Source organism: Podarcis gaigeae (assembly GCF_964106915.1).
Source record: "Podarcis gaigeae genome assembly, chromosome: 13".
NCBI lineage: Eukaryota > Metazoa > Chordata > Lepidosauria > Squamata > Lacertidae > Podarcis > Podarcis gaigeae.
The window spans coordinates 5405929-5425449 of NC_139689.1; the positions used below are offsets into that span (position 1 = coordinate 5405929).

A 19521-nucleotide genomic window follows, 5' to 3' on the forward strand; every position below is an offset into this window, starting at 1 on the left:
TCCAAGTTCGCCCAATTCACATGGGGTGATTTTCGAGTTCCCCGGGTGCAGACAGGACCCACGGTGATACTAGTTTTTCCAGGTTTGTTCCCAACAGGGGTCACCTCACCCTCCTCCTCCGGAGCCAAGCTCTCCACCGCTCCAGATTTGGCCGGCCCCTCCTCCCAATCTTCTTCCTGCTGCTGTATCATGTGAACAGCAGGTGTGGAGGTAAGGACGGTGGACTTTTTCCCAGCCAACTGGGGACATGCTGCTTTCATGTGCCCCGGTTTTTTGCAAAAGAAACACAGTCCAGAACTCGGGGGCACTTTAGCACGCTCTCCCCCAGCTGCAACAGAGTCTTTAGCAGGTGTAGACAATCCCTTGCTGGATTCTTTAATGGGGGGGCGGTCCTTCCCGATGACGCTGTAGCTTTATACATATTACTCTGTCCTTTATTAACAAGATGGGTGCGGTTCAGCCAAAAAGATTCGGCAAGAGCAGTAGCTTCTGCTAGTGTCTTTGGTTTTTTATCAGCCACCAGGCTAACAATTTCAGGGGGCAGGGAGCGCATTAGTTGTTCAATCAGCATCAGCTGTTTGATTTCTTTCACATCCTCCACCCCTTCAGCCGCCAGCCACAGTTCGAAATTTTGGGCCATTTTTGCAGAAAAAACCGCAATGTTGTCAGTAAGCCCCCCCTTTTCCACTTTCCTGAAAGCTTTACGATAATGTTCAGGGTGCAAGCCATGCCGCTGCATGACTAGCCTCTTGAAGCTTTCATAGTCATTTATTTCTTCCAAAGGGAGATGTCCCATAAGTTCTGACAAATCACCACAAACTAGGGGCCGAAGCACAGCCATGTAAAGTTCTGGGGCTACACCCATGTCCCGGCACGTCACCTCGAACAAATTTAGGTAACTAAGGACATCAGTGGGGGGGTGGTATTTCTGGAACACCTTCCAGTTGAGATTACTTAAAGTCAGTCCTGGAGGGGACCGTTGGTTTTGATCTCCCCCCCTCCTCGGGACCAGTCCATACCTCGGCGCAGGCACAGGAGGCGGTTGCCCCTCGGCACGTAGCTGCTCCGCTGCCGTTGTTGCGTATCCACGCAGGGGTCTCTGGAAGTACTCCTCCTCCTCCTCCTCTGCCACGTAACTTCGCGCCGGCACGCGCACCTCTCGAGCCGCAACCGGCGAGTAGACTCTGCCTGGGCTGAATGAGCGCTGTCTCACCTTCCGACGGGCGTCAGGCGCAAGCTGTTCCCGACGGCAGTCTCCCACAGTCACATCCTGGAACTGCTGTGGCAATTCTTGATAGTCAGGTGCCATCCGGCTAACTCTTGGTCTCATGAAGTAGCCCATCTGGGGAAACTTCTCCCGGCAGCGGAATCCACCGTTCACCGGATCACGAACCCACTCAACATCATAACTCTCCGAGACATCCATCTCTCTGGGTTCTGCATAAACAGAATAGTTCTTCCTAGGACGGGTGGAGGCCCTCACCGCCTCCACCTCCTCACGAGGAGATAACTTTTGTTTACCGGGAGTGCCCCTCCCTCCGTCCACAATGCAGGACTCTCTCTGACCCTTCCGGATCACGCTGGCATCCACCAGTTCTTCCTCTGACCCTGTTTCCGAGTCATTTGAAAACCAGGAAGCGGATTTCACTCCAGGACTCACAGCTTTAGGGGGTTCGGTTTCCACCGGGAGAGAGCTGTCTTCTCCCTCTCCTCCCCATTGATCTAAAGTTTGCAACGATTGCTGCTGCGAAGTTGCGGAACTGTCCTCCATGCTCCTAACTATCACTATCCAAAAAAAACAAACCACCTGTAACCCACAAAAGATTCGTGCCAAGTTTAAAAAATCAAAGTGCCTTTCCACGGGAAGTCCAATCCCACCACGCTGCCAACATGTAGTAATGCTCGTCCCCCAACCTCTTGCCCCTCCCTTCTCCTGTCTCTGCTCTCCGGCCAGACCAGGACGCCCAGGACAGGGTTGGCGGACGAACATACGTTTTTGCAAAACAGAACAAACAAAACCCGGTAGGGCTGCCACCACTCCCTCTAATCCAGGGGATCCAGAATCACAACCCAGGGAGAAGGCCGTGACCCATTAGCCTGGCTGTCCCCTTCTCTACCAGCTGTATCCACAGACTTGCAGGCAGAAGTTCTACGGTATAGCGTAACCAAGCGTAAGGCTAGGACTTAGCTATTCCCTTTTGGAAAGGCACACAACTAAAACAGTTTCATCTTTAAAATGTTTATTTTAAAATAACATAAGAAACATGCTAAAATAGCAGGCACATCTTTTAGAACGTTACAGGTAAGAAAACAACAAAGCTACATAGACTAACTAAGATTACATACTTACAACTCTAACACAAAGATAGGATAGTTAATGTTCTTTAAGCCTCTGCAAGTAGAAGACGATCGAAGATCTCCATTTCAAAAGATGAATAGCGGCCTATAAAGCTGGAACCATAGAGCCGGGCATCTTTGCGATTTGCAGGGCAAAGGCAGAGAGGCCAAGAGCAGAGGATTCTCTGATCTTTTATTTCCAATTCGCAACCTGCGTCGTAACTTTCAAGCCAATCATAAACTCAAATTATTTTTTGAACGCACCAATGATCGGCTTGCTAGTCTATCAATTTACCTCTTGACAGCTGGGCCAATTTGGAATTCAAACTTTTAAATCAAAGGGTTTCCTCCCTTCTGCCAGAGACACATTCCCAGGCAATTCAAGGGCTGATAACAACACTGGGAGGGGGGATGTTTACATCATTGAACTCAGGTGTTAGATCCTTCATTAATCAAGACATCCTGGGTTCTAATAAACCTTTCAGCTGAGGAGTCAGTTGTCTAGAATTTTAAAGATACACAATTCCTTTCCCAGGGTCCTTGTGGCTGATGAAACTCCCACAAGGCCTCACTCTCTTTTGCTTGGCCAAAGAATAATTTTCTAAATATTCCTACTTTACTACAGATACGCTTCGAGATTCAGATTGTGGGAAGCCATAATTTCAAGATTATAATTTGGAAGACAATTTGATTTTTTTATTTTAGTTTTTTTTAGTTTTATTGGATTGTGATTTGATATGTTAATTGGATGGGTTTTTTTGGGAAAATTAATAACCGCTCTAACAAAAAAAATACATAATGTGTTGTGTGAGCAAGTCGTGGATTTGCACTAATTATATGTCATCGGAACCATTGGCTTCCAAAGATGTGTGTAATGCCTATGCAATTCTAAACCATTTAAGAGATTATTAATCCCCAGTTTGGTGAGGGTGGATGAGGTCCCATTGAGCAATCCCATTAACCTCCCCCTCTCCAACAAGAATGGTCTTGCCTGGTGGGGGCGAGTTTTGAACACCGCAGGACTGTTGTTGCGGCTGTTTCTTGGTGATTTCCACACTTCAGGCCTGCTCTTCGTACCCTCTGAGCTTTGAATCTATGCATTTTCCTGTTCTGAATGGTTGAGAAGAATGAGCGAGACCTCAGATTCGGTGCTGGTCCCGAGGGTTAACCGTGCGGCGAGGTCCGAGTCCAGTCCGAGGTCGAGGGTGCGGTATGGAGGCTGTCCGTCAAAGCTGTAGCTGGGTCCAAGGCAGGGAGTCATGTGAGGTCAGGAACTCTGGCAGAAGAGCAGGACAGGGTGCAGACAGGAACTGGCTACCAACAATGTTGCTCCCGCAACCTGGGACTGGGGCTGGCTGGCTTTTATCTGCCCTGAGGCATAGGGTGGCCCCGGTCCACAGGTGACTCGCCTCTCCTGGCCTGGAGGCAAGCACTCCTCCTGCAGGAACTTAGTTCCCTCCGCCTCTCTGCCCTGAGCCTCTGCAGCTCAGGAGAGGCTGGAGGGTTACTGGACCCAGAGGCAACCTCAGCTTCCTCTGACGGGGCTGAGAGTGGAGCACCTGCAGGCAATGGGTCCTCCATCATCTCAGGAGCCAGAGCAGACTCAGCTGGTGTCTGTACCTGAGGATCCAGCACAGGTGAGGACCCTTCAGGCTCAAGCCCCAGCCCCAGCTCAGCTGGTTCTGGAGGCAGGGACTCCTGTGCAGGCTGGGATTCCTCAGGTTCAGCCTCTGAGTCCGAATCCCAGGCTACCACAGATTCCTTCTTTGAGAGGGACTATTTATTTGTCCATTCTGATTGGCAATGTCTGCACCGACAGCCAGGACGTCTTCAGTCCCTCAGACTGGGAGTCTCTCTGCCTGGAGATGCTTGGAATTTGAACCTGGAACATTTCTGAAGGTATAGGAGATGTTGCACCTCTGAGCTGTGGTTCTTCCTCAAGAAGATGACCTAAAACCATAGGAAACTGCTTTACACTGGCTAGACCCCTGGTCCACTTGGCTCAGTATTGCCTACACTAACAGGTCCGTATAGCTAAAGCCATGGTTTTCCCAGTAGTGATGTATGGAAGTGAGAGCTGGACCATAAAGAAGGCTGATCGCGGAAGAATGGATGCTTTTGAATTCTGGTGCTGGAGGAGACTCTTGAGATTGCCATGGACTGCAAGAAGATCAAACCTCTCCATTCTGAAGGAAATCAGCCCTGAGTGCTCACTGGAAGGACAGATCGTGAAGCTGAGGCTCCAAGACTTTGGCCACCTCATGAGAAGAGAAGGCTTCCTGGAGAAGACCCTGATGTTGGGAAAGATGGAGGGCACAAGGAGAAGGGGACGACGGAGGACGAGGTGGTGGGACAGTGTTCTCAAAGCTACCAGCATGAGTCTGACCAAACCGCGGGAGGCAGTGGAAGACAGGCGTGCCTGGTGTGCTCTGGTCCAGGGGGTCATGAAGAGGCGGACATGACTAAACGACTAAACAACAACAACAGGCAGCAAAAATTTCCAGGATTTTTTCAGGCCAGGGTCTCTCCCAGACCTAGCTGGAGATGCTGGGAATTCAAACCTGGGACCTTCTCATGTAATGCAGGAAACTGTAGCCCCTTGCTCTCAACCTGGAGGGTCTGTGTGGCCAGTATAACTGGAGAAGCATGTGTAGGATGGGCTAATTCTCCATGGATTTATCAAATTCCTAGTTAAATCCATCGAGGCTATTGCCCATCACATCTTTGTGGGCTGTGGATTCCATCACCTGATGGCGAGTTGTGTGCAGAAATCCCTCCCTTTCGCCTTCCCTGATTTTCATTTCCTGATCAGCCAAAAGGACCTCTTGTATTCCTCCTTTTCCAACCAACAAGGACCTTGAACAAATTCAGATTCTTAGTCTGGGACTGCCAGGGTGATTTTGGGATGGCTGTTAATCTGTCAATGTCAGGTCTCTCAATTCCTCAATCTTAATTTCAGTTCTGCAGCAATTTGATATATATATATTTTTATTCTCATGAAAATTTGCTGGCATCTTAGTGTTTATTTCTCCTGATAAATGCATTTTTAAAAAAACTAACACAGCCGTACCTTGGTTTTCAAACAGCTTAGTTCTCAAAGGTTTTGGCTCCCGAACACCGCAAACCCAGAAGCAAGTATTCTGGTTTGCAAAAGTTCTTTCGGAAGCCGAATGTCCGACGGGGCTTCCGCAGTTTCTGAATGTTTTGGGAGTTGAACGGACTTCCGGAACGGATTCCGAGGTATGACTGTATACTTATTTTTGCAAAGCTATCCCCTCCAATGTAACACACTTCCCCCTAAAATAAACATGTTTGTTCTTGCTGGAAAACTGCCTTGCAAAATGTGGAGAGGTGCAAATTTCAAAGGCTAAATGTGTTTCGGTTTGGCGTACTGGCTCGAGAAGTTTGGATGAGGTGGTTTCTCATCAAAATGCAAACAAAATCAATTTTTTCCTCCACACCCACCGATGTTTTGGAACCCAGTCCCCCTAGGTCCTGTCTCAGGCTGCCCACAGAGGAAACCTGTGCAAAATATGAGCAAGCCAGGGCCGAACTGATATTACCCTTGCTGGTACCTTTCCCGGGAGAATCAGAGGCTCACTATGTCAGGTTCCTATTGGCAGTGGCGTAGCGTGGGGGGTGCAGGGGGGGCCGGCTGCACCGGGCGCAACATCTGGGGGTTAGGGTTAGGGGGCGCAAATCCATGGGTTAGGGGGTGCAAATTACTTGCCTTGCCCTGGGTGCTGACAACCCACACTACGCCGCTGCCTATTGGAAGACCGGACAAATGCTAGAACATTAGCAGTGGCCAAGTTTTTATCGGCGGTTGCAAGAACCAATGATCCTTATATTCTGAACGAAATGCTTGTTTAACCTGGAGGTAGGCTGTATGAATTGTGTATTGCTTTGTAACGATTTGCTGGGTCTCTGGACCGTAATAAAGGTTGTTGATGATGGAAACCTCTGGTGCAAAGTCAAGGAGAGACAGCAGAGAAGGATTTGGGCATCCTTCCTGGGAAGACTTTATTGTGGGAAACTTGTTTTACAGCCACCATTCCAAAAGGCACATAAGCATCTTGAGACGTTTATTAGCATGAAGCCACGTTAGCACTGTGCATCCTGCAGGCAAAACAAGCAGATGAAGGAGCGGAAACAGATAAATCGAAATGAAAACTTTGTAACACTAGAGTATTTTTTAAAGTTTTCCATCGGTTTCTCCCCCTGCCTCTCCCCCCATCTCTGTAAGCAGACATGTGAATTTTTTTTAAAGGACACCAAGGAGTTAAGCCCACCCTAAAGAAGAATAAAAGCTCCCCAAAATGTGAAGGTTGCAGGAAGGGGCAGAGGGTTTAGATGTTACTCCATTCTTCTCTGTGCCGTGCACAATGTTGTGCTGACCCAAGAGACTTTTACATTTGCTTAAAAAGGAAAAGCGCCTAGCCCTCATGAAACAAAACTGGAAATGTTTGAGCAGCGATGGAAGTAAATGTTCAGAACCAACCTGGGCTCGGCTTCCAGGAATCAAAGAGCACAGATTTTGTGTACCACCTTTTGCAAAAACCTTTCTCTGATATCCCCTAAACCAGGCATCCCTCCAGCTGTTTTGGGACTACAGTTCCCATCATCCCTGACCACTGGTCTTGTTAGCTAGGGATGATGGGAGTTGTAGTGCCAAACAGCTGGAGGGCCGAGTTTGGGGGTGCCTGACCTAAACTGCTTTGTCACCTGCACTGCACCCCTGCAGCTCAACCACCACCCTCTTTCGTGAAATCAGCAGGTTGCAAATTAAGCAGCGCTCAAGTCTCTTTTTTTAATGATAATATATTCAGACTGCAGACATTTGGCTTCCTGCTCCGGCCTTCCAAGTCGGCAGTCATGAGGGAAGCCTTTTTCCGGCTTGCGAAAGGTGCGTGAGAGATGGAGGTTATATGGAGACGCTGTTCTGGGCTTCGGCGGGATTCATGTAGAGGTACCCGATGGGGAGGGTCTTGTTCCTGGCCTCGATTTCCTTCGAGATCTCGGCCAGGCGTTCCTGGAAGGCGGCGATAAGCTTCCTCGGTGCTTCCTCTGTGAAATGTTCCTCAGGGTAGTAGCCCAGGGGTCTCTGAGGGAGAAAATTGTGGAGTACACATTACTAGGAACACAATAGGCAGACCTTACCTGGAGCCCTGGCTCAGCTAACACAGTATTTACTGCACTAGTTCAAAAGGAAAAAGAAAAAAGGAAGGCAACCTTTTTTTCCAGTCAAGGGCCACATTGCCCCAAAGTTAGCCTGCCCAGGGCCACATATTGGCAGGGGCAGGGGCTGAAGCAAAGATAGGCTTGTGGCTGCAACCTGCTCTGTTTTTGTCACCCTGCTTCCTCTCAAGGGGTGTTCACACATTACATTCAACAAATGGGCACACAATCATGCATGGAGACAGCTGACCTGGGTTCAGTCCACCGTGTGAACGGGCCTTCTGTCACCCCCCTTTCTCTCTATATGCCACCCCCTCAGTGCCGGGTTTACGTATAAGCTAAACAAGCTATAGTTTAGGGCCCCACTCTCTTGGCCCCCCCCCCAAAAAAAAATTAAAGGAAAAAACCTGGATGTACATTTTCAAAATATAAGATAAAAAACAAATGAAATAAAACCTACATACAGAAACGGCGTTTCTGTGCGCTGCTCTGGTTCGGCGGAAGCGGCTTAGTCATGCTGGCCACATGACCCGGAAGCTGTACGCCGGCTGAGCGCCGCAACCCCAGAGTTGTTCATGACTGGACCTAACTAGTTCATGACTGGCCAGGGGTCCCTTTACCTTTACCTTTACAGCAACAGTGTTTTGTGTTCTGTAGGCTCCTATGATGTAAGTCATGGGCCCCGCCTGCTAGCCTGCTCCCTAAAATATCACTGGTTTGCTCCTTTCTATATATAGGGTGCCTACATTCTGCTATTTATAATTGTTAGTAGTTTGCATCATATATTTACATCTATTATTATTTCATGTTACAGCAAGTTTCTAGAGACTAGATAATGAGTCTTTGTAAATGGTGTTTCTAAAGGAACATTTGTTATTGCCTAATGACAATGTGTTTGCATTATTAAGTTTGTTATGAATAAAAATCATTTTAAGTTAGAGCTTAATCATTATTTCACTATTAATATATTTCTTCTTAATTGCATTCACTCTTCATATACTTCTTCTTAACTGTCTTCCAGTTCAGCAATTACTTTGATAAAATACATATTTTGTTATGTGCAATTGGCTTTCGAGACCTATGAGGTCCATAAATGACCATAGAGGATATATTCGACACAAAAGTGACAATTTGTTGTTGACAAAGGACAGCTGGACATATAAAGGGCCCCGTTACCTTCAGTAACTTAGGGCATCAAGCCTAAATCTGGCCTTGTACCCCCTTAACACAACATACTGGTGAAGAGATATAGCAAGGTTGTGGCCACTGGGATGGGCGTTGTTGGATAATATTCCTGCAGGGGGTTGGACTAGATGATCCTTGGGGTCCCTCCCAACTGTGTAATTCTGTGTAGCATTATACTAGGGGGAACATGGAACTGCCATGATAATTCCACTTCCAGCCCCTTGTGGCAATGCCTTAGTCCTAGCATGGAAGCTCCATTTTGAACATTGTTTATTTACGCCGGCTGTCTAATTTAGCTTTGCAGCCTCTGATTCCCTGATTACAGGTAAAGGGACCCCTGACCATTAAGTCCAGTCGTGGCCGACTCTGGGGTTGCGGCGCTCATCTCGCTTTACTGGCGGAAGGAGCCAGCGTACAGCTTCCGGGTCCTGTGGCCAGCATGACTAAGCCACTTCTGGCGGACCAGAGCAGCGCATGGAAACACTGTTTACCTTCCTGCCGGAGTGGTACCTATTTATCTACTTGCACTTTGACGTGCTTTCGAACTGCTAGGTTGGCAGGAGCAGGGACTGAGCAACGGGAGCTCACCCCATCGCGGGGATTCGAACCGCCGACCTTCTGATTGGCAAGTCCTAGGCTCTGTGGTTTAAACCACAGCACCACCCACGTCCCTTGATTAAAAACCATTTAATCACTGCATTTTATCTCCGTCGCTCCCTGTTTCTCCTTTCCATTTGCTCTGCCCCCAGCACACTCACCAGGTCGCCTGGCTCATAGCTCACGATGGAGAGCAGCGTCAGCAGAGCGCAGGAGGAGTTGACTTCGGGAAGCGTGGCCAAGATGCTCTCCAAAGTCGCGGAGCCCTTCACCTTGGGCGGGGGCTGGCGCAAGGTGGCCGGCGTGTTGGGCATCCAGGCGGCAAAATCAAACTGTCGTGCGGTAGAAAAAATGGCAGCGTCAAGGAGGTGGGAGAAAATAGGTGGAGTCCAGGAAAGAGCAGGTGAGAAACCCAATGATAAAAGAATCGGTGTGGGAATTTGTCATGCGCCACAGAGACCGGTTGTGGGTGTGTTTTAGCCAGCCTGGTCTGGTTGTGGCCCCATTTCTTCAGAGGGCAAAATGATGTCTTTGGCAGAATCTACTATACGTTTTGATCACTGCAGATGGTGACAGCAGTCACGAAATTAAAAGACGCCTGCTTCTTGGGAGAAAAGCAATGACCAACCTAGACAGCATTCTAAAAAGCAGAGACATCACCTTGCCAACAAAGGTCCGTATAGTGAAAGCTCTGGTTTTCCCAGTAGTGATGTATGGAAGCGAGAGCTGGACCATAAAGAAGGCTGATCGCCGAAGAATGGATGCTTTTGAATTCTGGTGCTGGAGGAGACTCTTGAGAGTCCCATGGACTGCAAGAAGATCAAACCTCTCCATTCTGAAGGAAATCAGCCCTGAGTGCTCACTGGAAGGACAGATCCTGAAGCTGAGGCTCCACCAATGCCACCTCATGAGAAGAGAAGACTCATGCACCCTCTTGCAGTTCCTTGAAATTTTGCCTCTCACCCTTGTGCTGGACGTATTGCCACCACAGGGAAAGAGACACAGTCCAATTCAGAATTGGGTTTAAGGAAAGGGATGGGGAGAAAGAGGATCAGGTGAGGTCACATACCTGTCCGCTGTTGACAGCAGCATGCCTTGCAGAGGAGCAGAAGATGATCATGGTGAGGAACTTGATGAGCTCAGCTTTGGTTTCCAAGGTGGAAGGAACGCCTGTTGGGACGGACAGGAAGTTTAAGCTATTCTGCAACATGAAGCCGTGTCCTATAGGGATGGTCTGTGGGCAGTTCTGTCTATGGTTAGAGATGTGATGGAGCAGAGGGGATTGTGGAGAGGAAACAGGATGAAAGAGAGGGAGGGGAAGTTTGTAGGTGATGATGCTTTCAAAGCAAAGCCCTGTAACTGCTCGGCAACTCTTATGAGAATTATAACGTTTAAGATACAAAATGAATGTTCATAAATGCACCAGGCAAACACATACATAAATATATAAACCACATGTCTGAAACAGTACAGGAAAACGGTCCTAAAGCCATTTTGACTCTTTCAGTGACTTCAAATATTCCTCTGCTGTTTGGATGGAAGTGGGAAAAGTCTCCCTATTGTCTCTGTGCTCACAAATCCTGCCTTAAGGACACATTTGGGTATGAATAGGGTGAGCCTGTGACCTGGGCTCAGGAATAAAGTATTTACCATCACAAAAGAATGGCCGGGCTGCCCAGGTAAACCCATTAACAGGTTTCCTGCCAGACAGGATTCTGCTGTAGACCGCCCCTTCTGTCATGTATGTATGATGTTTTGGGGGTCGTCTACAGGGGATGTGGGTGGCGCTGTGGGTTAAACCACAGAGCCTAGGGCTTGCTGATCAGAAGGTTGGTGGTTCGAATCCCCGTGACGGGGTGACCTCCCGTTGCTCGGTCCCTGCTCCTGCCAACCTAGCAGTTCGAAAGCACGCTAGTCAAAGTAGATAAATAGGTACCGCTCCAGCGGGAAGGTAAACGGCGTTTCCGTGCGCTGCTCTGGTTCGCCAGAAGCGGCTTAGTCATGCTGGCCACAGGACCCGGAAGCTGTACGCTGGCCCCCTTGGCCAGTAAAGTGAGAAGAGTGCTGCAACCCCAGAGTCGGCCACAACTGGACCTAATGGTCTGGGGTCCCTTTACCTTTACCTTGGGCTACAGGGTGGGCAATTTCTAGAGTCTATATAAGGGCTTGTGCACCATTTTTCAGGGTTCTCCTCCCTTCTGCATGTGGTGTGTGGGGGACCCTGTTGCAACAGTTCCTCGAATAAAGATCAGGCTTACTAGCTGCTTTGCTTCTCAATATTCTCTGGTTTGCCTCTGTTATTTTCTCCTACCAATAGAGAACCTACATAAGGACTCCCTATGGGGAAAGGAACAGTTTTTTCTTATACCAGCAACCACAAAGTTCCTTCCTTCCCTTCCTTCGCCAGGAAGACCTGGAGGCACAACTGGGGGGTGCCCATGGCAATCACCCTTTCGGGCTGGCAAGGCACTTCCTGTTTCAGGCCCGGCTTCCTGGACCGTTGTCCTGTCTTGTCTGGCAAAGGGACCATGAACTATGTTGCCGGTATGTACTGAGTTGAATAGGATCCAAAATGCAGCTGTCTGATTGGGTCCTAGAACAATAGGATTCAGAATGCAGCAGTCTGATTGGTCCTAGAACAATAGGCTCCAGAATGCAGCAGTCTGATTGGTCCACAGGAGCCACCCAATCCAGCTCCAGGTGGAAGTGAATCCGTAACCTGATTGGCCTACAGGTGAATCCCGGAATTAGCCAATCACGTGGGGCCCATTGTGTAAATAATGTATATAAAGCAGACATTCTGGGGGAACTTCCATTCCTCCTCACCACTATGAGCTGAAGAAAGAGCATAAAATCCACTCTCGACTCTGAGTATATTTCAAACTAGTTGGACACAGAGAGGAGGGTTACCTGATTCCTTCCTGCCCAGGAAAGCTTCAGTGAAGATCTCATGAACCCAGGCTTGCAGTTCGGGGTCTCCCTTCACAGATGAGTTACATCTGTAGTAGAGACTGACGATTCCAGAGACGAACCTGGAAAGCGGAAGAATTCGAGACATTCATGAACCTACTAATAGGAGGAAATTGGCGCAGCACCTGGGAATTTGACACATGCTCTGGTTCAACAGTAAAGGGTTGGTTTTCCTGGGGGACAAGTGTGGGCTAAGAAAAGCTCCACCTGTTGATTTTCTGCCTTTCATGTGCATTTTAGAGGCACAGGGACCCTGAAAGTAGGGGAAACAGGGGGCAACAGGGAGCCCTAAGAGAGCATCAGAAAACCAGAAAATTGTACAGTGGGAATGGGGCACAAGGGTCATCTAGCCCAACCCCACTGCAACGCAGGAATCTTTCGCCCAACGTGGGGTTCGAACCCACGGCCCTGAGCTTAAGGGTCTCGTGCTCCACGGACTGAGCTTTTCCCTCACCCAGAGCACCTTGTCGCAAAGGTTTCTCCCAGACCATCTCAGGGAAAAGGCTTTGACAGAGATTCCTTTCAAATTGGCTGGAGGTTTTGGCCTCCTTTCAAGCCTAACACCTGCTCTCATCTTAATCATCACCCTTGATCCTTAATTAAGAGTGGATCTACTTTCCAGCTTTTGCTGAAGGCAATCACTTAAGCTGAACTAGTCTAAACAAATCTAAAAAGGTGTGTGTGTGTGTGTGGGGGAGGAATGTGATTTTAATACCTAATTTGCTTTCCGCAGTTAACTACTTCCTTTCCCTTCTCAGAGAATGAGGCCATCTGTCAATTCCCTCTGTTTCAGGGTTTATTGCGGGGGCAGAGTGCGTGAACAGATTGTTTCGGGATTCGAATCGGACCCAGAAAAACCTTCATCATGCAATTTGTCTCTAATATTCTCCTTGCTTCTGCTGCTTCTGAACCTACCTTCCTCATTTTGCCACATTAGGAAGAACTTCCTGGTCATGAGAACTATCAGACATTTTTTGTTTTTTTTAAATTATTATTATTATTATTATTATTATTATTATTATTATTATTACCCTGCCCATCTGGCTGGGTTTCCCCAGCCACTCTGGGCGGTTTCCAACAGAAAATTAAAAACACGATACAGTGGTACCTCAGGTTAAGTACTTAATTTGTTCTGGAGGTCCGTTCTTAACCTGAAACTGTTCTTAACCTGAAGCACCACTTTAGCTAATGGGGCTTCCTGCTGCCGCTGCGCCGCTGGAGCACAATTTCTGTTCTCATCCTGAAGCAAAGTTCTTAACCTGAAGCACTTTTTTTGGGTTAGCAGAGTCTGTAACCTGAAGCGTATGTAACCTGAAGCGTATGTAACCCGAGGTACCACTGTAAATACATCAAACATTAAAAGCTTCCCCAAACAGGGCTGTCTTCAGATGTCTTCTAAATGTCAGGTAGTTGTTTATTTCCTTGACATCTGATGGGAGGGCGTTCCACAGGGCGGCTGCCACCACCAAGAAGGCCCTCTGGCTGGTTCCCTGTAGCTTTGCTTCTCGCAATGAGGGAACCGCCAGAAGGCCCTCAGCGCTGGACCTCAGCGTCTGGGCAGAACGATGGAGGTGGAGACGCTCCTTCAGGTATACACATCCAGCCCCTTCTGTGCCCAGATCCCAGGCCCCAACCCGCAAAGGCTCACGTCTCTATGGCCTTCCAAATCTTCATCCCATCATCCCTGTAGTAGTAATTGGGCAAGGAGGCAACTCCTCTTTCTTGCAGGTCATCCGGGAGGCAGAGGGAGCTGTACGTAGAGGCCTCCGCACCTTTCGCAAGCAGCTTTATCATCCCGTCCCGTCCCGTCGCTGTTGCCTGCAGACCAACAGGGGGAAATGCAAGGATCACAAAGGCAAATTCCCTCTGGGGAATTGTATGGAAATGTAATTATGCACGCTACAACATCAGCAAGAATGGTACTTGCCCCGAAGTGGAAAGAAGTCCCAGTAAAGGAAGAATGGATACAAAAACTTTTTGGAATATGCAGAAAAATGTCAGAACTTACCAGAAGAATAAGAAATCAAGATAAAAAACTTTTAATAAAAGAATGGAAATGGTTAACTGAATATTTGCAGATAGATTGCAAACAGATGAAAACATTGGCAGGATTATTGTAATAACCTGCAGTTTCGTAAGAGTTTATATTTAAAGTAGATAATTAAAGGTGCAAATTAAATGAATTTGGATATGCAGAAGATATTTTTAAAAATTAATTTAAGGAACCGCAGAAAGAGGGGGAAGAAAGTCAAACTCTGAATGTTAAATTGATTGTGAAACGAGTGAAATGTATGAATTTGAAAAGTATAAATAAAAAACCTAAAAAATAAATAAAGGCAGATTCCCACTAACTGGAAGCACTTGCGGGCAGACACAGCCAACCGGACGCCCTGAGCCCAGCTGAGAACCGCCGTCCAAAGTGCCTAAAGGGTTCCAAGCGGCTGGTGAAGGCTGCCTAAAAGCCTCAACCAATAAGGATCGATGGGACCACCAACTGAACCATAGCTGTCAACTTACAGATTTGAAAATAAGGGACCAGCAGCCTCGAAAATAAGGGACCAGCAGCCAAAATAAGGGATTTTCCAAGCACAGGCATGTTCGACTTCTGAGCCCCTCTAAGCCAAAGGCAGAAAGCCCAGCCAGCAGCCAAACGAAGCCTCAGGCGGTGGTTCCCACAGCGCAGCAACCGGGCAAAGGGGATGCAGCAAGGAAAACCACCATCACCTCTCCGCTGGGAAGCGCTGAGCAAAGGCGAGTCCCCAGGCAACACGGCTGATTTGATTGGCACAAGGCATGCAAGCTCCACCCCCCAGTCGTTCTCAGGCTCCTTATTGGGTGAGCAACGCAGCCAAGCAACCCAGTTGGAGCCTCCCTCCTCCCTGGCCGGCAGGGAGGGAGGGAGAGGAGCTGCTTCCTTTGAAACCCGGGAAATTTAAGGGACATCATCAATAAGGGACGGCAGCGGGACACGGCGCTGGGATAAGGGAGTTTCCCGCCAAATAAGGGACGGTTGAAAGCTATGGACGGAACTACCCTCTGCTCCCAGTGTTGCAAAATGAAAACTCTGCTTTTGGACTCCAGTTTTGGGACCTTCAGATTTTTGGCAGGCCTTCGCTGTGTTTCCAGAACTGTGGTTAGCTCCCAGCCTGGTATCTGGATTGGCTGGGGCAAATTTGGGGTTGGCTTTTACTGAGTCCTCCAAGGGACTCAGTATCCAGTCCATGATCAGTCAGAGAAGGATGGGTGGAGGCAGGAACTAGTCAAAGCAAGGCAGATCTTTATTTTTCTGTTGCAACAAGGTTGTCCCCATCCTTACCCCCGTTGCAAGGAGGTGAGGACCCAGACAGGGCCGGATTTAGGTTTGATGAGGCCCTCAGCTACTGAAGGTAATGGGGCCCTTTATATGTCCAGCTGTCCTTTGTCAACAACAAATTGTCCCTGTTTTTTGTGTTGAATATATGCTATATGGTCGTTTACAGACCTAATAGGTATCTAAAGCCATTCACACATGCAGAATGTAGGCACCCTATATATAGAAATGAGCAAACCAGTGATATTTTAGGGAGCAGGCTAGCAGGCGGGGCCCATGACTTACATCACAGGAGCCTACACAACACACAACACTGTTGCTGTAGGTAGGTTTTGTTTTATTTGTTTTTTATTTTATATTTTGGAAATGTACATCCAGGTTTTTTTCTTCTTTAAATTTTTTGGGGCCCCCAAGAGAGTGGGACCCTAAGCTATAGCTTGTTTAGCTTATATGGCACTGGACCCAGCGCAAAAGTGTGTAACCGCTTGTAAAGATTTTAGAAATTACCCGACCCCTTAGTCATACCCGTTTCACAGTAAGAGGCGGTCTACAACAGAAATTTGAGAGTATTGCTTTTCTCCTGTCAAAATATCCTAAGATGCTTGCTAAATGCCTTTTCCTGTCCAGTTTGGGCCATTCTTTCGGGATGGTAAATATCCTAGTTCTTGAATCCATTGTCACAGACCTACCCCATTCATGTGAGAGGTTTATCCATTTACAGTCAAACCTCGGAATTTGAATGGCTCCATTGCCAAACATTTCAGTTCCCGAAGGCCAAAAACCCGGAAGTAAGTATTCTGGTTTTTGAATGTTCCTGTACAGGTTTTGGAGGGTTCTGCAAGTGAAAAGAACTATTGGGAAAGGTTTCCCCAAGATTTGTCTACTTCAGATAACATATCTGGAGTCGTCAAGAGAGTCAAGATAGCTTTGGGATTGCTCTGTGAACTCAGATAACATGTCTATTGGGGGGAAGGGATATTTCCTAATTTTGACGGTGGGAGGGTTGGTTTTCTGTGAAGTGTATGCCCCCTCTGTGTGCACCTTAAAATTTGTGTAATGGCTGTGACTGTTATTACGGGTTTCCATCTCTGAAGGACCTGGACATTCCACTGACTTCCTGCCAACATGGCGGCACTTCCTGTCCACCAGGATGCAGCTTTTTCCGACTCCTCTTCCTACATCTGTGGCAGCCTACCTGGGACGCCCAGCTGTCCCTCAGCTGCCATGGCCCACAAGCATCATTTTGGACACAAACCCATCCTGACTCGTTAAGGGGTCTCAGCCCAGCTCCAGCCACCCACCTCACTCCAGGTCCCAACTTATGGGGGTTGTTTCTGGCCGCTGGCTAGACACCTGATGTGGGACCAGGACCCAGGACTTTCTCCTCCTTTTGCAAATCTCTCTTACCTGATCAAATACCCCTCCTGGTTGGATAAGACTGGTACGGGCAAGGGTGTTGATGTGCAGAGTATAACGGGTGTGGGGTATCAGGAGCTGTGAGAAAGCGAGGAGGAGAAGAAACATGGGTTTAAGACGGGAAGGGAAGCATCTCCTGACGTCCTCCTCACACTCAAATGCAAACATTTCAGGTTCTCAAGTTTTTTTGCCATATTTCTGCCATTTTCTGCTAGGTTATGCATCTGTTCCGATTCACACATAAATCAAAGAATCATAGAGTTGGAAAGGACCCCTAGAGTCATCTAGTCCAACCCTTTGCAAAGCGGGAATCTCAACTAAAGCATCCATGGCAGAAAGCCATCTGGCCTCTGCTTAAAAACCTCCAAGGAAGGAGCAACAACAACCTCCCAAGGGAGACCGTTCCACTGTCAAACTGCTCTTACTGCCAGAAAGTTCTTCCTGATGTTGAGTCGGAATCTCCTTCCTTGTAACTTGAGGCCATGGGTTCGAGTCCTGAATTCCAGAGCAGGAGAAAGCAAGCTTGCTCCATCCTCCAAGTGAAAGCCCTTTAGATATCTGAAGATGGCTAAGGGAAGTAACAGTGCCACTGTATTCTGCTCTGGTCAGACCTCACCTGGAGTACTGTGTCCAGTTCTGGGCACCACAGTTCAAGAAGGACACTGACAAACTGGAACGTGTCCAGAGGAGGGCAACCAAAATGGTCAAAGGCCTGGAAACGATGCCTTATGAGGAACGGCTAAGGGAGCTGGGCATGTTTAGCCTGGAGAAGAGGAGGTTAAGGGGTGATATGATAGCCATGTTCAAATATATAAAAGGATGTCACATAGAGGAGGGAGAAAGGTTGTTTTCTGCTGCTCCAGAGAAGCGGACACGGAGCAATGGATCCAAACTACAAGAAAGAAGATTCCACCTAAACATTAGGAAGAACTTCCTGACAGTAAGAGCTGTTCGACAGTGGAATTTGCTGCCAAGGAGTGTGGTGGAGTCTCCTTCTTTGGAGGTCTTTAAGCAGAGGCTTGACAACCATATGTCAGGAGTGCTCTGGTGGTGTTTCTTGCTTGGCAGGGGGTTGGACTCGATGGCCCTTGGGGTCTCTTCCAACTCTATGATTCTATGATTCTATGATCTCCTCTCAGTCTCCTCTTTTCCAGGCTAAACAGATCCAGCTCCTTCAACCGTTCCTCATCAGGCTTGGTTTCCAGACCCTCATCATCTTGGCTCCCCTCCTCTGGGCAACTCCCAGCTGGTCAACATCCTTCTTAAATTATGGCACCCATGTTCAGTGTCGTAACATAGGCTTTTTAAAGAGATAGGATTTTTCAGTAAAATGAAGCTAGGAGACCTAGTCTTCCAAAGACGTCGTTGTTGTGTTATCCTATAAAAATGAGGACTAGGACCTTGATTTTTTTAAAGAGAGAGAGCAAAATGCTAGTTCTTCACAGTCACCTAAGGAGACTCCGTAGCTCATATGAAACCACCCTAGTACTCCTTTCCCCTTATGGGGTAGCCAAGAGCCTGCAGAGAGTCCTTATGTAGGTTCTCTGTAAGTAGGAGAAAAAAACAGAGACCAACCAGAGTATATATTGAGAAGCAAAGCAGCTAGTAAGCCTGATCTTTATTAAACTGTTGCAACAGGATCCCCACTCCCCACACGCAGGAGGGAGGAGGAACCCAGAACATTGGTGTGCAAGCTCTTATATAGACTTTTGAAACTGCCGACCCTGTAGCCAGACCCCCCAACCCCCCCATCATAATACATGACAGAAGGAGGCATCTACAGCAGAAATCCTGTCTGCCAGGAAACCTGATAATGGTCACTGATTGCGCTACCTGGGCAGCCTGGCCATTCTTTTGTGATGGTAAACGCTTTAATTCCTGAAACCAGATCACAGGCTCACCCTGTGCATTCGCAAATATGTCCCTCAGACAGGTAAGCAAAACACAACAGAGAGGCTTTCCTCATTTCCTTCCTCCTTGCAGACAAATGTTTGAGGTCAATTTGGGAGAGTCCAAATGGTTTCAGGAATGCTCTCTTGTACTCTTTCAGATATCAGGGGTGCGGGTGGCGCTGTGGTCTAAACCACAGAGCCTAGGGCTTGCCGATCGGAAGGTCAGCAGTTCGAATCCCTGCGACGGGGTGAGCTCCTGTTGCTCGGTCCCTGCTCCTGCCAACCTAGCAGTTCGAAAGCACACCAATGCAGGTAGATAAATATGTACCACTCCGGCGGGAAGGTAAATGGCGTTTCCGTGCGCTGCTGTTAGTCATGCTGGCCACAGGACCCGGAAGCTGTCTGCGGACAAACGCCAGCTCCCTCGACCTATAGAGCATAGCTGTCAACTTTCCCCCCTTTTTTGAGGGAAATTCCCTTATTCCGAATAGGATTCCTCGCAAGAAAAGGAAAAAGTTGACAGCTATGCTATAGTGCGAGATGAGCGTGCAACCCCAGAGTCGTCTGCGACTGGACCTAATGGTCAGGGATACCTTTACCTTTACTATTTTAGACATGTGGTATACATACATGTGT

At 48.1% G+C, this 19521-nt stretch overlaps 1 protein-coding gene across 1 annotated transcript in view; it reads right to left on the minus strand.

Moving 5' to 3' along the window:
* Window positions 1-6335: 6335 nt before the first annotated feature.
* Window positions 6336-19521, minus strand: part of LOC310828828 (hydroperoxide isomerase ALOXE3-like) — a 36760-nt gene continuing 23574 nt past the window's right edge. The window contains exons 9-14 of the mRNA XM_083706749.1: window positions 16985-17071; window positions 13916-14085; window positions 12208-12329; window positions 10367-10467; window positions 9459-9629; window positions 6336-7441 (exon numbers count right to left, since the gene is read on the minus strand). Coding sequence (XP_083562875.1) covers window positions 7262-7441; window positions 9459-9629; window positions 10367-10467; window positions 12208-12329; window positions 13916-14085; window positions 16985-17071 — 831 coding nt within the window. The 3' untranslated portion in view covers window positions 6336-7261. The remainder of the gene's footprint in view (window positions 7442-9458; window positions 9630-10366; window positions 10468-12207; window positions 12330-13915; window positions 14086-16984; window positions 17072-19521) is intronic.